The sequence below is a fragment of the Larimichthys crocea genome, chromosome I, assembly GCF_000972845.2.
Source record: "Larimichthys crocea isolate SSNF chromosome I, L_crocea_2.0, whole genome shotgun sequence".
NCBI lineage: Eukaryota > Metazoa > Chordata > Actinopteri > Sciaenidae > Larimichthys > Larimichthys crocea.
In genome coordinates this window covers 9,392,972-9,405,366 of record NC_040011.1, presented here as the reverse complement: position 1 = coordinate 9,405,366, position 12,395 = coordinate 9,392,972, and the positions used below count along the sequence as shown (strand labels likewise).

The 12,395-nt window shown below is 44.3% G+C and overlaps 1 protein-coding gene across 1 annotated transcript in view; it reads right to left on the bottom strand.

The window, feature by feature from the left end:
* The window catches only part of LOC104939281 (transcription factor COE3-like), a 124,607-nt gene that overhangs the window by 102,880 nt on the left and 9,332 nt on the right, over window positions 1-12,395 (bottom strand). Inside the window, 4 exon segments of the mRNA XM_027279027.1 lie at window positions 5,269-5,450; window positions 6,351-6,406; window positions 7,990-8,053; window positions 10,192-10,348. Of these exon segments, the coding sequence (XP_027134828.1) occupies window positions 5,269-5,450; window positions 6,351-6,406; window positions 7,990-8,053; window positions 10,192-10,348 (459 nt within the window).

The window sequence follows — 12,395 nt, the reverse complement described above, 5'->3', positions numbered from 1 at the left end:
TAATAACCGCTCAATCACATAAGAGAACCCATACAACAATGAGAGAAACGACAACCAAGGAGACCAGGAGAAGCCCAAGCAGAAGAGGAAGGAGAGGTGGTAGGGAAGGAAAAGGAGACGGAAGGTTATAAGTAGAGACTGTAGAGGTAAGAGTGAAAGTCTAAGTAGTGAAGGAAGACACCATGCCGAGCTCAACCCTGGAGGTGCGATTGCATCGTGAACCAGTTTGTTAGATCTAAACCTTTCGTGCACTTCACAGTTTAATGCCATTCAAACCAGTGTGGACGGTGTGGTGGTGTGTGGGTTGTGTGGGGGTGTGTGTTGTGTTGGTGTGTGTGTGTTCATTGTTACCCACGCCTCCCCTCCCTCTCTCCTCCTCCGGTCCTTCTCCGTCCTGCTCGCATCCTTCAGTCGAACCATCCAACCGTTAAAGAGCCAGGAAGACCGCAGGGCAGGAACTTGTGATTGTGTGTAACATACGAACCGCAACTGCGCTGGTTTTCTCTCACCAACACCCACCACGACACACACACACGACCACCCACACACACACACACACACGACACACGGAATGTTTTGTTTTAAACACGTGTTGATTTTTCAGAGATTGTATTGAATTCTCTGAACATAAACCTCAATAAAAGCTATTGAAACCATGGACTAGGCTGAAAACTAAATCAATCAAACACGACGATGATCAGTCATCAATATGTCTCTCAGCTGATACATCGAACATATCAATATTCAATTATTCAAATCATCACAGTCGTGCCGCTGTTTTGTGTTTGACACTGTATGTTGTAGTAGGTCTGCATGTACAATTTATTTAACTTTAGGTTACTCAGGGGTTCACATCGAACACAACAAATTTAAAAAAACATGTCTAATTTTTGTCAAGCCGGAGCGCAATCATCATGTTTAAACTAATATTATTATTTATAAGTATATTTATTATAGTTTCTGAACTATATTTTAATGAAGTATATTATATTTTGGTCTGAAACACGTACTTTAGGTACTAGGGGGGGGCGACACAATGTATATATTCCCTCCAGTGGAATTTAAAATGACTTGTTCAGAGAGTTTCAGTTGATTAAACATTGCATGTGATGTTATTATTTGAATATTTTCTGTAAACGAGGAGGTGGGGCGGGGGGGGGAGAAAGCCGGGGGGAGTTCTGGGAGGGGGGGCGAGGGGGGGGGGGGGGATCTTTAAAGTTTGCACTGATGATAGCTGATTTATTACTTTTTAACTGTTTTAATCTCCACTCTGACTTAGACGGAGCTGGAGTTAATAGGGGGGGGGTACGACACATACAACACGTCCATGTGCTGCATAATTAAGGCGCCAGCAGCACAGGCGCAGCACACACACGACACACAAACACACACACACTACACATCAACAATAAGCCGTAAACCAACCGATGCCTACCCAACGGGGGGGAACGGGGACCCAGGCAGGAACGGACACAAAACCCCCCGGAGGGGGAACACCGGGGGGGAAAGTATACCCACGGGGGGCGGCCCCCACGCGCCACACACTGTCTGCGCATTGTAAATCCTCACGTGTATGTTCACGGGTCGTTAAGGCCTGCGACAGGATCTCAGGGTTGAGGATGACGCGAGCACATCTCTTGGTGTTCGGGGTTGTCCGGGAGGCTTACCGGGTTGCGATACAGAATGGCGCTGATGGTGAAAAAACAAAGTCGGCAGGTGAGACCAGTACTGTGGAAACACGGTCAAATAGCGCTGTGGTGATTTCAAGGGACCGAGAGTTCTGTGACTGGTGCAGGAAGCTTTATAAACAATATTAGCTGCAGGGGTCGGCTGAAGTCGGAAGATAGCAGCTTAAAAAAACCGATGGGCTGTGGGACTGGATATCTGCGAGGGGGCTTTAAGGGTAAACCAGTTGTATAGTTGCTTTGTGTGATAACTAAGTCCGTGTTAAAACAGGTGTTAAGAAAGCGGGAAGGGGATGAAACCATTGGTGTTAGCCTGAGTACTTGGGGGTAGCTAGAGTGCAAAGCTTCATACAGTTTTAAGACCAGGTGTACTTAGAAACTAGCAGCTTTTATAAACAGGTTTGGTGGGGGGAGGGGAGAGGAAGTGGGTAGAGGGAGGGGGAAGGTGAGAAGGAGGAGTCTGAAGGGGGAAGACAAAACCAGTTTAGCTAGTAACGCAGCTTCAAAAGCAGCGGTAAATTAAGAAAAAAAAAACCAGTTGTGCACAACTTACTACCTTCAGCTTAGAACGGACTTTTTACACTATCTTCTGACTGCAAAGCTTCAAAATCTGCAGTGGTACAGGATATGGGGCACAGAAAGTGTGTGGCAACCAGTTTACTATCGGGGATCGCTTGTCAAACAGGTTGTAAACCAGGTTTACTGGTGCACAAAGCTTCAAACTCAAACAGGTTAAGTGCCAGTTTACTGGGGGCGCTTTAATTAAACAGGTTTAAACGTTTACTACTGCAGCTTCAAACAAACAGGCTGTTAAAAGAAAAAAAAAAAACCAGTTACTTACTACTAACACAGCGGCGTTAAACCAGGTTTAAACAGTTTACTACGGCACGGCTTCAAACAATTCGCAATGGTGTGTGGGGTAGGGGGTGGGAAAACCAGTTTAAACTTTACTTACCTGACACCGGCAGCTGCAAAACAGTTTAATACAAACCAGTTACGTATTTTCTTTACGACTAGCTTACTAAGAAGATGAATACGAGTGGCGAAGCTTTTAAAAAAAAAACCATTTACTCTGGCAGCTAAACAGTTTAAAAACCATTTACTTTTTACTGTACTTACTTACCTGGCAGCTTTAAAACAGGTTTATATCAACAACCAGTTTACTAACTGCAGCGTTAAATAAAGGTTTAAACCAGTTTACTGCAAGCTTTAATTAAACAGTTTAACCCATTTTACTCTCTTTTACTATAACTTACTGCAGCTGTCAAACAGGTTTGAACTAGTTTACTACTGCGGCTTTAAAAACAGGTTTCAAACAGTTTACGGCAGCTTGAAACAGGTTTAAAAAAGAAACCAGTTTACTGCATGTTTAAAAAACCAGTGTACTACATACATACAGTTGTCGTACACTACCAGTTACTATATATAAACAGTTAGTACAGTTACTGGCACGTTCACCTTCCTCTAAAGTGGCATGGAATCTGTTAGGTTTCATTTGATTCCTTGACAGCTGACTGTGGCGGTGTTCCTTTTTATTTTGTCCACCCCGCACCTTTCACATCAAACCACACAGGAAGACAACAGGTCGCAACATGGCCGCCGAAAAGATTCCCTGGCAGACCACCTCCACCTCCTCATCCACCTCCACCTCCTCATCCACCTCCTATCCGACCTCCACCTATCCACCCCTCCTCCCTGTTCGTGGTCTCAGGCTCCTCTGGCCTTCCCAGAATTCCCTGCCAGATGGCGGGCGGCGCCCCAGGATGAAGCCCCCCTCCCTCACCCCATCTCCCCCCTCCACCTCACCCCCACCGAGCTGTCATGTCCGCGTCCGGATGACGGATGACCGCTGTGTGTGTGTGTGTGTGTGTGTGGTGGTTTTTGTAATACCCTGGTGGTTGTAAATGAACTCCAGTAAGTGTGTGTGTTACTGTGTGTGTTAGTGTATGTGTGTGTGATGACCTACCACTACCTCATCCACCTTTATAGTCAAAACAGACCTCCGCCCTGCGCACACACACACACACACACACACACACACACCCCTGGGGGACAATACTTTTAGGATAACGACCACTTCTGCATTATTGATCCAGATCCTGGCTCTGTTCCTCCGGATTAAAATGCTCCAGTTTGACCAGGAGGGATGTGGATTACATCAGGGACACACACACACACACACACACACAGAGTGTGTAGATTGGTCGATATTTATACATCATCATTCCTGATGCAAAGAGTCCCGTGAGTGTGTGATCGCACGTCCACTTTCATGCCTGTTTGTGGGTTAATGTTCACATTCTGCTGTCTTTGTGAGGACCGAGTGTGCAGACCTGCACTGTGAGGACGTCTTCACCGAGCGAGGACGTCTTCACCGAGCGAGGACGTCTTCACCGCGCGAGGACGTCTTCACCGAGCGAGGACGCTTTGAAAAGTCCTGATGAGGAACATTATGGACTTTTGTTTTGGAAAATTTGGGGGAAAAGTGGAAGTTTGAGGACATTTTAGAAAGAGAGGACGAGAAAACTATTTAAGAACTGGACGTTCTTTGGACGACTTGTAAAAGTTAAGATGAGGAAACATTTTGTTCAGTGAAGAGAGTTTCAGAAACTGTACTTGTGGATTTTTTTTCTGTTTTAAATTTAAATAGTTTTTGGACATTTTTAGAAATTCATTTATTTAAAATGTGAATATGCTTCAGAAAGTTTTGACAATTTATCAAAGTAAATATAAATGATATTATTGGAAATGACGTTTGTCTTCACGTCCTTTCCTGTCCCACCTTTCTGTCCTCGTTCGTTGTCTCAACATGTTTTACTGCTGTAATACACAGAAAACACGCTTCACATTTTAACCTGCTTGTTAACTCATGTTTCCAGCTTTAGTTGATTATAATGGAACAAATATGTAAAAAAAAAAAAAAAATCAGATCTTTGAAAAATTAAAGTGACACGACATAAAAATTCATTTTTCAAAATGTTCTTCTGTTTATCTGACCTTTGCTCTATCAGCTTTATTCTGTCACGTCCTCATTCTGATTCTGATTTATGCTGTTTATTCATTTTACAGTTGCTTTATTCCTTCACAGATCCAACAGGTCAAATTCATTTAAATGAAAATATAATAAATCATCATGAACTGCAGGACAACACAGAATAATTACCAGTCTTACATTATTTAATTATTGCAGAAGAACGTTGATTAAAAGTTAAATCATTTTGGACAAATATTTTCAAATCCCTCTCTCAGATGAACTCGATGCTTCATAAACTCATTCAGGAAAGTCTGAATGCAGTTTTAGTTTTAGTCTCAGTCTCCGTCTGCAGGTTCGTCGCTCTCAGATTTTACTTTGTTTCAAACGTCCCGCAGAGTTCTGCCGCTCGGCCTCTGTGTGTGTGACGGCGCTCCGCGGTCCAATCTGCATTAATTCAGCTGCTCTTCGCTCTGACAATCGCACGGACGCGGGGCCCCTAACGGGCCCTCGACGGGGATTTATCGATCCGCGGGGACTCCAGCCGACCCGTCTGTCAGGTCTGACTGTCGACCAATGGGGTGTCATGTAGTGGGAGGTGAAGGTGTAGACGTGTGTGTTGGAGGTGGGGGTGTCATGGAGGAGGTGTCAGGATTATTGTCTCCAGTGTGCCGTCGCTGCGCCACATTAGGGCCTATCGATCCGTCTCCGCGGCTGACGCTTTGTCGAGGAGCCGCTTGGTACATCGATCGGTGACATGCCGACAGGGCCGACAGCGGGGAGGGGTGATATGACTGGAGGGGATACATAAGTAGGAGGGCGGGTGGAGACAGAGGAGGACGGGTGGAGACAGAAACAGGTGTTTGGAAATGATTTATATTTAGGAGTTTATTTCATGTCACTGAATTTGTTCACGTCAGCGAGATGATTCATAACGAGGACAGATCCACATTTCAGATTCTTCCACAGCAACGACCATTAACTACAAAACCCAGACACCAGGGCCTGGAGACCTGGAGCCCTCAGGACCTGGAGCCCTCAAGACCTGGAGCCCTCAAGACCTGGAGCCCTCAAGACATGGAGACCTCAAGACATGGAGACCTCAAGACATGGAGACCTCAAGACCTAGAGACCTGGAGACCTCAACCTAGAGACCTCAAGACCTGCAGACCTGGAGACCTGCAGACCTGGAGACCTCAAGACCTGCAGACCTGGAGACCTCAAGACCTGCAGACCTGGAGCCCTCAAGACCTGCAGATCTGCAGACCTGAAGGACATTAACTAAGACCGTGCTTCTGTGGTACCAGTCCCACTGTGAAATATCATTTTGAAATTAAAGGTCCAGGTATTTTAGATTTTGTGGCGTTTGAACTTGCAGATTGCAACCAACTGAAGACCCCTCACGTCACACCCGACCACATCCAAGCCAAGTGTGTATGACACTCGTGAAAATCATTAAAGTCGTCTGGAGCTCGAGTTCACGTTCACTCTGATTATTTTAGTCTTAGTTTGTTTTTAAGTCGTTATGAAGCAAACAAACACTAACGAGCACGAACACTGACTGACCTCTACATGAACAAAGTTTGATATTATTGGAGATTAAAGTGTGTGTGTGTGTGTGTGTGTGTGTTTGTGTACACGTGTGCGTGTGCTCAGGTGTGTGTGTTCAGGTGTGTGTGTGTGTGTGCTCTCACCTGTTTGGTCATGGAGTCTATGAGTCGGACGTACAGGTCCTGTTCTGTCCTGATGCCTGAAAACAAACAAACAAACAAACAGTCACATGATCAGAATCCTGACGCCACGTGTGGAAACACACACACACACACACACACACACGTTTGCGTGTGTGTGTGTGTGTGTGTGTGTGTGTGTGTGTGTGTGTGTGTGTGTGTGTGTGTGTGTGTGTGTGTTCATGTTTCTGTAGCTCGTGTCGTCTCATCGTGGCTACGCTAACCCCCTCAGCAAAGACAAACATTAGCCTCTCAGTGGCGTTTCATTATTTATACCCTGCCTCTCACTGCCCCCCACCCCAAAACTTGCCCCCCACCCCGCCTTCTCACTGTCCCCCCCGCCTCTCACTGCCCCCCACCCCGCCTCTTTCCTGCAGGATAACAAGCGGCGCTCGTTCTCCAAATTAAATATCAATCAGGCTGCTCGTCTTTTATTAGCCATGCATCCAGCGTGGATGTGACACGCTCGGCGTGGGGTGGAGGAAGTGGATTGCAGGAACACCTGTTAGCGGCGGACTGGCTCTAATTGTCTCGGATGTGTGTCCTTGTTTTTGGGCTTCCTCCGCCTTCTAATTGACATGATTCACTCCTCGCTCTGAATGGCGGCTATCCGTCCCGGCTGCAGATGAGGTCAGTTACCTCGGTGCGATGCTAATCCGCCGATGCCGCCTCATATTAGACAGATTTATGCCCCTCTGGAAGAAAATGTGCCACTTTATCTGCTGCTCCTGCAGGAGGCGCAGAGCATCACGCCTCCGTCCTCCTGCAGCGCTGGACTGCAGCCAGAGCCCAGCTCAAGATCCCTCCACCCTCCAAACACCACCCGATGGACAAAACAGAGTTCAGGCTCGCTCAGATATTCCAGATGTCTGTAAAGCTGTGTGTGTGTGTGTGTGTGTGTGTGTGTGTGTGTGTGTGTCAGCTCAGGTGACCTTTAATAGAAATTCCTTCTCGACAGATTCGGACAAAGTTCAACAAAGCGATGCCGACACTTCACCTGTGGGAGCCAGCGCTCATTAAGCTCGTTAAGCTCGTTAGCTCGTCATTTAGAGCCATCAGTCATTCCTGTTTCTAATCCAGGAAGTGACATCATCACGCCAAAACAGGCGTCTTTCAGCGTTTTACACAGAAACCCGTCTTCACCTGGAGGTCACCTCTGTGCAGATCCAGGTTCTGGTTTTATGAAACAAACTTGATGACCCATCGTTAAATTACAGATTAATGAACGACTGATTTCACATCGTGCCACTGGTCCGCTCAGGAAGACTCGCTGTGTTTCAAACTGTTGGACATTTTCCAGGACATTCCTGGAAACCTGATGTCCTGGTCTGGTCTGTTCTGAGGGATGTTCTGGAGGTCCACGCTCTCCGAGCAGCTTGTTCTGCTCCAGAACGCCTCACTCTGTTTTCACATCCAGCTGCTCTGATTGGACGACAGAGACGACCACAGCCTGGTGTCTTAACTCGTTAAGCTTCATCAGGACCTCGTTAACGAGCTGTACCCGAGTCAAAGTTTGTGTCTCAGTTCTCACAATCGCAGCACTAAGCGTGAAAGCTGAAGCTCTGGTTCTGGTTCTGATCAGGATTCATCATGATGGACTCACCGTTGCTGTAGAGGAGCTGTAGTCTGTAATGAATCCCGTTATTGGTCTTCTCTCCGTTATACTCCTGTCACACACACACACACACACACACACACACACACACACACACAGTTAGTCCTGTGATACATATATAACATAACAGACATATATAACAGACATATCAGGGGTGTAACAGTATTTGTATTTGTTGCAAAGCGTCACGGTTCGGTGCACGCGGTCATACGACGAACACGTCTGAGCACTGTGGCGACTGTTGGACCGGACAAAGACTTTGTGCCGCGATGGTTCACGGAGGTCGAACATGCTAACCCACAGACGGCATCACACCGACACGTCTGTCCCCGCTGCTCTTCAGCCTAACATGTATGCGCCATGTGCCGCAGCAAGGAGCCGGCTTCAGGATTTATTAAAGGTCTGTGGTGGAGCACGAGCTCTGATTTGATTTAAGTTTTACTTTTCTAACAGGAGGTGGTTTTTGATTTTGCAGTCAACTGGTGTCTGTTCCAAAGAAATGAAAAAAGCTTAAAAGTCTTTATATGTGATTTTAAAAAGCCCTAATACATGTACACACAGACATGTACACACAGACATGTACAACATGTTTATATCTTTAATATTTTTGTTCTTCATATTTTTAAGTTTGTCGTCCTTTTTCCTTCATCCTCACTAATAATTATTAAAATGAGCTGCAACATTTAAATTTAGAGATTAAAAATCAGATTAATGAGGAACTAAAACAAACTTTATCTCCTCTAAACATTTGAAATCATTTTCATGTTCTAACTCAACATAATAATTATTTATCATCATTATACTTTAAATCTTTAATAAATTTTGTTTTATGTCATTTTTATTTCAAACTAAAGAAAACAATCTGCTGCGTGACCTTTGACCCCACAGTCAGCTGATTAATCATGTGACTCTCATGTTTAATGAGATGAAGATCATCATCATCATCATCATCATCATCATCATCATCATCATCATGTTTTTATTTCATCTCTTTTCTCTTTCCGTCTCCGTCAGTCGGCCGCTCGCTGCCAAACTGTGCCGGGAGTGTTGGCTCAGTCCCAGTGTGTGTGTGTGTGTGTGTGTGTGTGTGTGTGTGTGTATATGTATGTATGTGTGTGTGTGTGTGTGTGTGTGTGTGTGTGTGTGTGTGTGTGTGTGTGTCGGGGTGAGAAGGTCAAAGCTGAGGTGAGCGAGTGAGTGGGAGGAGGATGAGAGCCAGCTGGCATCCGATCAAACCACAACAAACAAACACGACCTGTCTGGATTTTATTAGTATTATATTACTATCATTAGTAGTAGCAGTAGTACGTAGTCGGTGTAGATCAAGTAGTAAGTATTGGTAATTAGTATAGATAGTAGTATAGTAGTAGTCGTGGTTGTATATTGTACTTGTCCATTCACAGTCTGCTGTTCTTCCTCATTTGTCTTAAACTTCATCTTCAGTCTAACATCAGCAGCTCTGTGACGTCGCCGTCTCAGAGTTGTTTTGGTCCGTCCTTCACGTGACTTCAAACCCATCAGGAACGTTTCAGGAATGTTTCAGGAACGTTTCAGGAATGTTTCAGGAACGAGTTCCTCTCGAGTTAAACTGTTTTGTCTGCACAGGGTGTTTTATTTTGTAGTTTCTGATCTATCACATAAAGAGAAATGACATCTGTGAGGACGGACTGCGATCAGCTGATTCAGACACGAGCTCGTCACGAGAACTTAAAACTAAATAATCTATAATTAATTATTTATGATGTCACAGCCTGGACACAGGAACTGTTTTCACCTGTTAGCCCCTCCTCTTCCTGTCATCATCAAACAGGTGTGACACTTTACCTGCTCGTAAAATAAACAGCGTGTTGTGTGTTCGAGTTAATCGATCAGAGACGACGTCGTTCTGATTTTATTGAATGTTTAATTAAATGCATAAAGTCCATATTTGGACTTAACCCACTTCCTGTCTCGTTGGTTCTGACTGATGATGAAATCGGCGTATTTCAGCGTGTCTGTAACTGATCGCTGTTACGTGAACGCAGCCGCAGTCTGACGTCATTCAGTGCACGGCATTTGTTGGGGACTACTTTCAGCGGTGGATGAATCCACGTTTGGTGTTCTCGTGTTCGTGGCAGCTCACTGATGTGATTTATGCATGTATAATCATTTTTGTATATATGACAAATGTGAAATAAAACGAAGCGTCACCTTGTCTTTCTCCACAAAGTCTACGTAGGAAGTCCTCTCGATCTCGACCGGCTGACCCTGCCGGTCGTACAGCGCCAGCACGAAGTGGAAGAAGTTGGACTTCCTCAGGTTGGACGGCGGCTGCTTCTCGAAGTGAGCTCGGGCTAAACCCACGCCGCTGAAACAGACACAACAAACAACGTTTCATTATTTGTTTCATTAGCACAAAATAAACCAGTTATCCTGTTTATTACACAGTACTATAAAAGAACCCGATCGTCTGACACCAAAGATGGATTTGAAAATGATTTTATTTGTCTAAAATTGATTTTCTTGGTTTATCCTCAGAACTTCGTCCATTATTCAGAAATAACCGAACGCAGTTCAACAAATTTGTGATAAATAATAAAGCAGCTCAATCTGTAACTAAATAAGTAAACGTGCTCGGGTACTTTCAGGATTTTATTGAAACTGTGAAAATTATTAAAATATTTAAATTATTTAAGTTGTTTCTGTGTGAAAGTGAAATAAATCAGGAAGGATGGAGGACGGTGACGACGAAGAGCAGCGAGTGGAGAACTCCTCAGGTGATAACAGGAAGGACTGAACTGATTTATAGTGTGTGTGTGTGTGTGTGTGTGTGTGTGTGTGTGTGTGTGTGTGTGTGTGTGTGAGCGCGACCTTTTACATTAAAGTTCGAAAAACTGAAGAGACGGAGGCCAAAACCCAGGAGAGACTCCACCTGCAGTCCGAGAGGACGACTGACTCGCACATATAAATATATAAATATATTGAAACCTTAACACAGCGTGAAGTCATCGACAGTTTATGATCGCTAAATATTAAAATGTCTGAATTATTCCGGACCCGTCTGAGCAGCTGATCGTGGACCTGAACTATCCGAGTCTTTATTCTGACACTGAAACATGTTAGCAGCAACAACAATCACCTGAAACATGACGACGAGTTAAAACGTGACCGAACGAATCAAAAACAAAAACATGAAACGTTCCTCAGGGTTCTGTGTTAGGCCCGGCATTAAAAAATATGCTGTATGCAGTACAATTAAATTCTGTTGTGGGAACTTTGGATGAAGTGGAAACTTAAAAAGCTTTTGAAGACTAATAATAAATGATGCTGAAACTAAACGAGGGTCGTGAGAAAAGATCATTTATGTTGGAAACTATATCTAAATTAAACCAAAGAAAAATAATATAAAGTTCAATATTTCCTTGATTCAATCAGGCATTTTAAACACAGCGTTACACACGTGTGTGTGTGGATGACCGATCGTCAGACGAAACTTTACAAACCATAAAACTGGGACAGAGTCTGACGTCGTGCATTTGTCAGGGACTATTTTCAGCGGTGGATGAATCCACAGCAGCTAATTTATCAACAAAGCAGAAATAAATGAAACAAACTCACATTTTATAATAAATTAAAACAACTTTGTGTCACGAGAAATTATTTAATTTGTAAATTACATTTAAATTAAAGCTAAAGTTTAATATTTCATTAAATGAATTATATATCTTAATCGTACTGTGTGTAGGCAGGAATAAATAAAAACAAACATTAAATCATGATGCATAAAGAATCAAATGATTTATCCTGATGTTTGTTTATTCACTGGATTATTTTCAGCTTCACATGTGCGGAATATAAAAAGTCTTTTTCGAGTTTGGAAACAGAAAAGCTTCTCTGCGTCCGTGTCGGCAGCTGATTTCAGGAGGAGTGGATAAAAATCCTGGTTGATCCTGAAATAAAATCGATGCTCCTGCAGGAAGCGACCTCTGCTCTCAGCCCGGAGAAGCTCAAAGTGTCCGAGGGGGAAACGCTCAAAGCAACAGCTGAATATTTTTACATCAATCTCATTTTCCTGCTCATTTTGTTTCCTAAAACACTTTATGATCAATATGATCGCCCGGGCATAGATAAATATTTATTCATGCTCAGGGTTTGTTTTTGGAGACTCGCCTGCTCGCTCTCGGTCTCAGCGTTTCCCGGCTCAGGGGTGTATTCCCCAGACGGCAGATTAATACAGCCGTGACCTTTCTGCACCCCCATTACCAATGCTTAATGCCTCATTTGTAGGCCAGTTTGTTGGAAGCTAATTCTTCCGACTCGCGGCGTTTGGCCGGGCGGACGGCAGCGTGGAGTCTGCAGAGGAACTCGGAGAAGGAGGAGGTTCAGGTGTGTGTCGGTCAGGTTTTAAAAGAAGC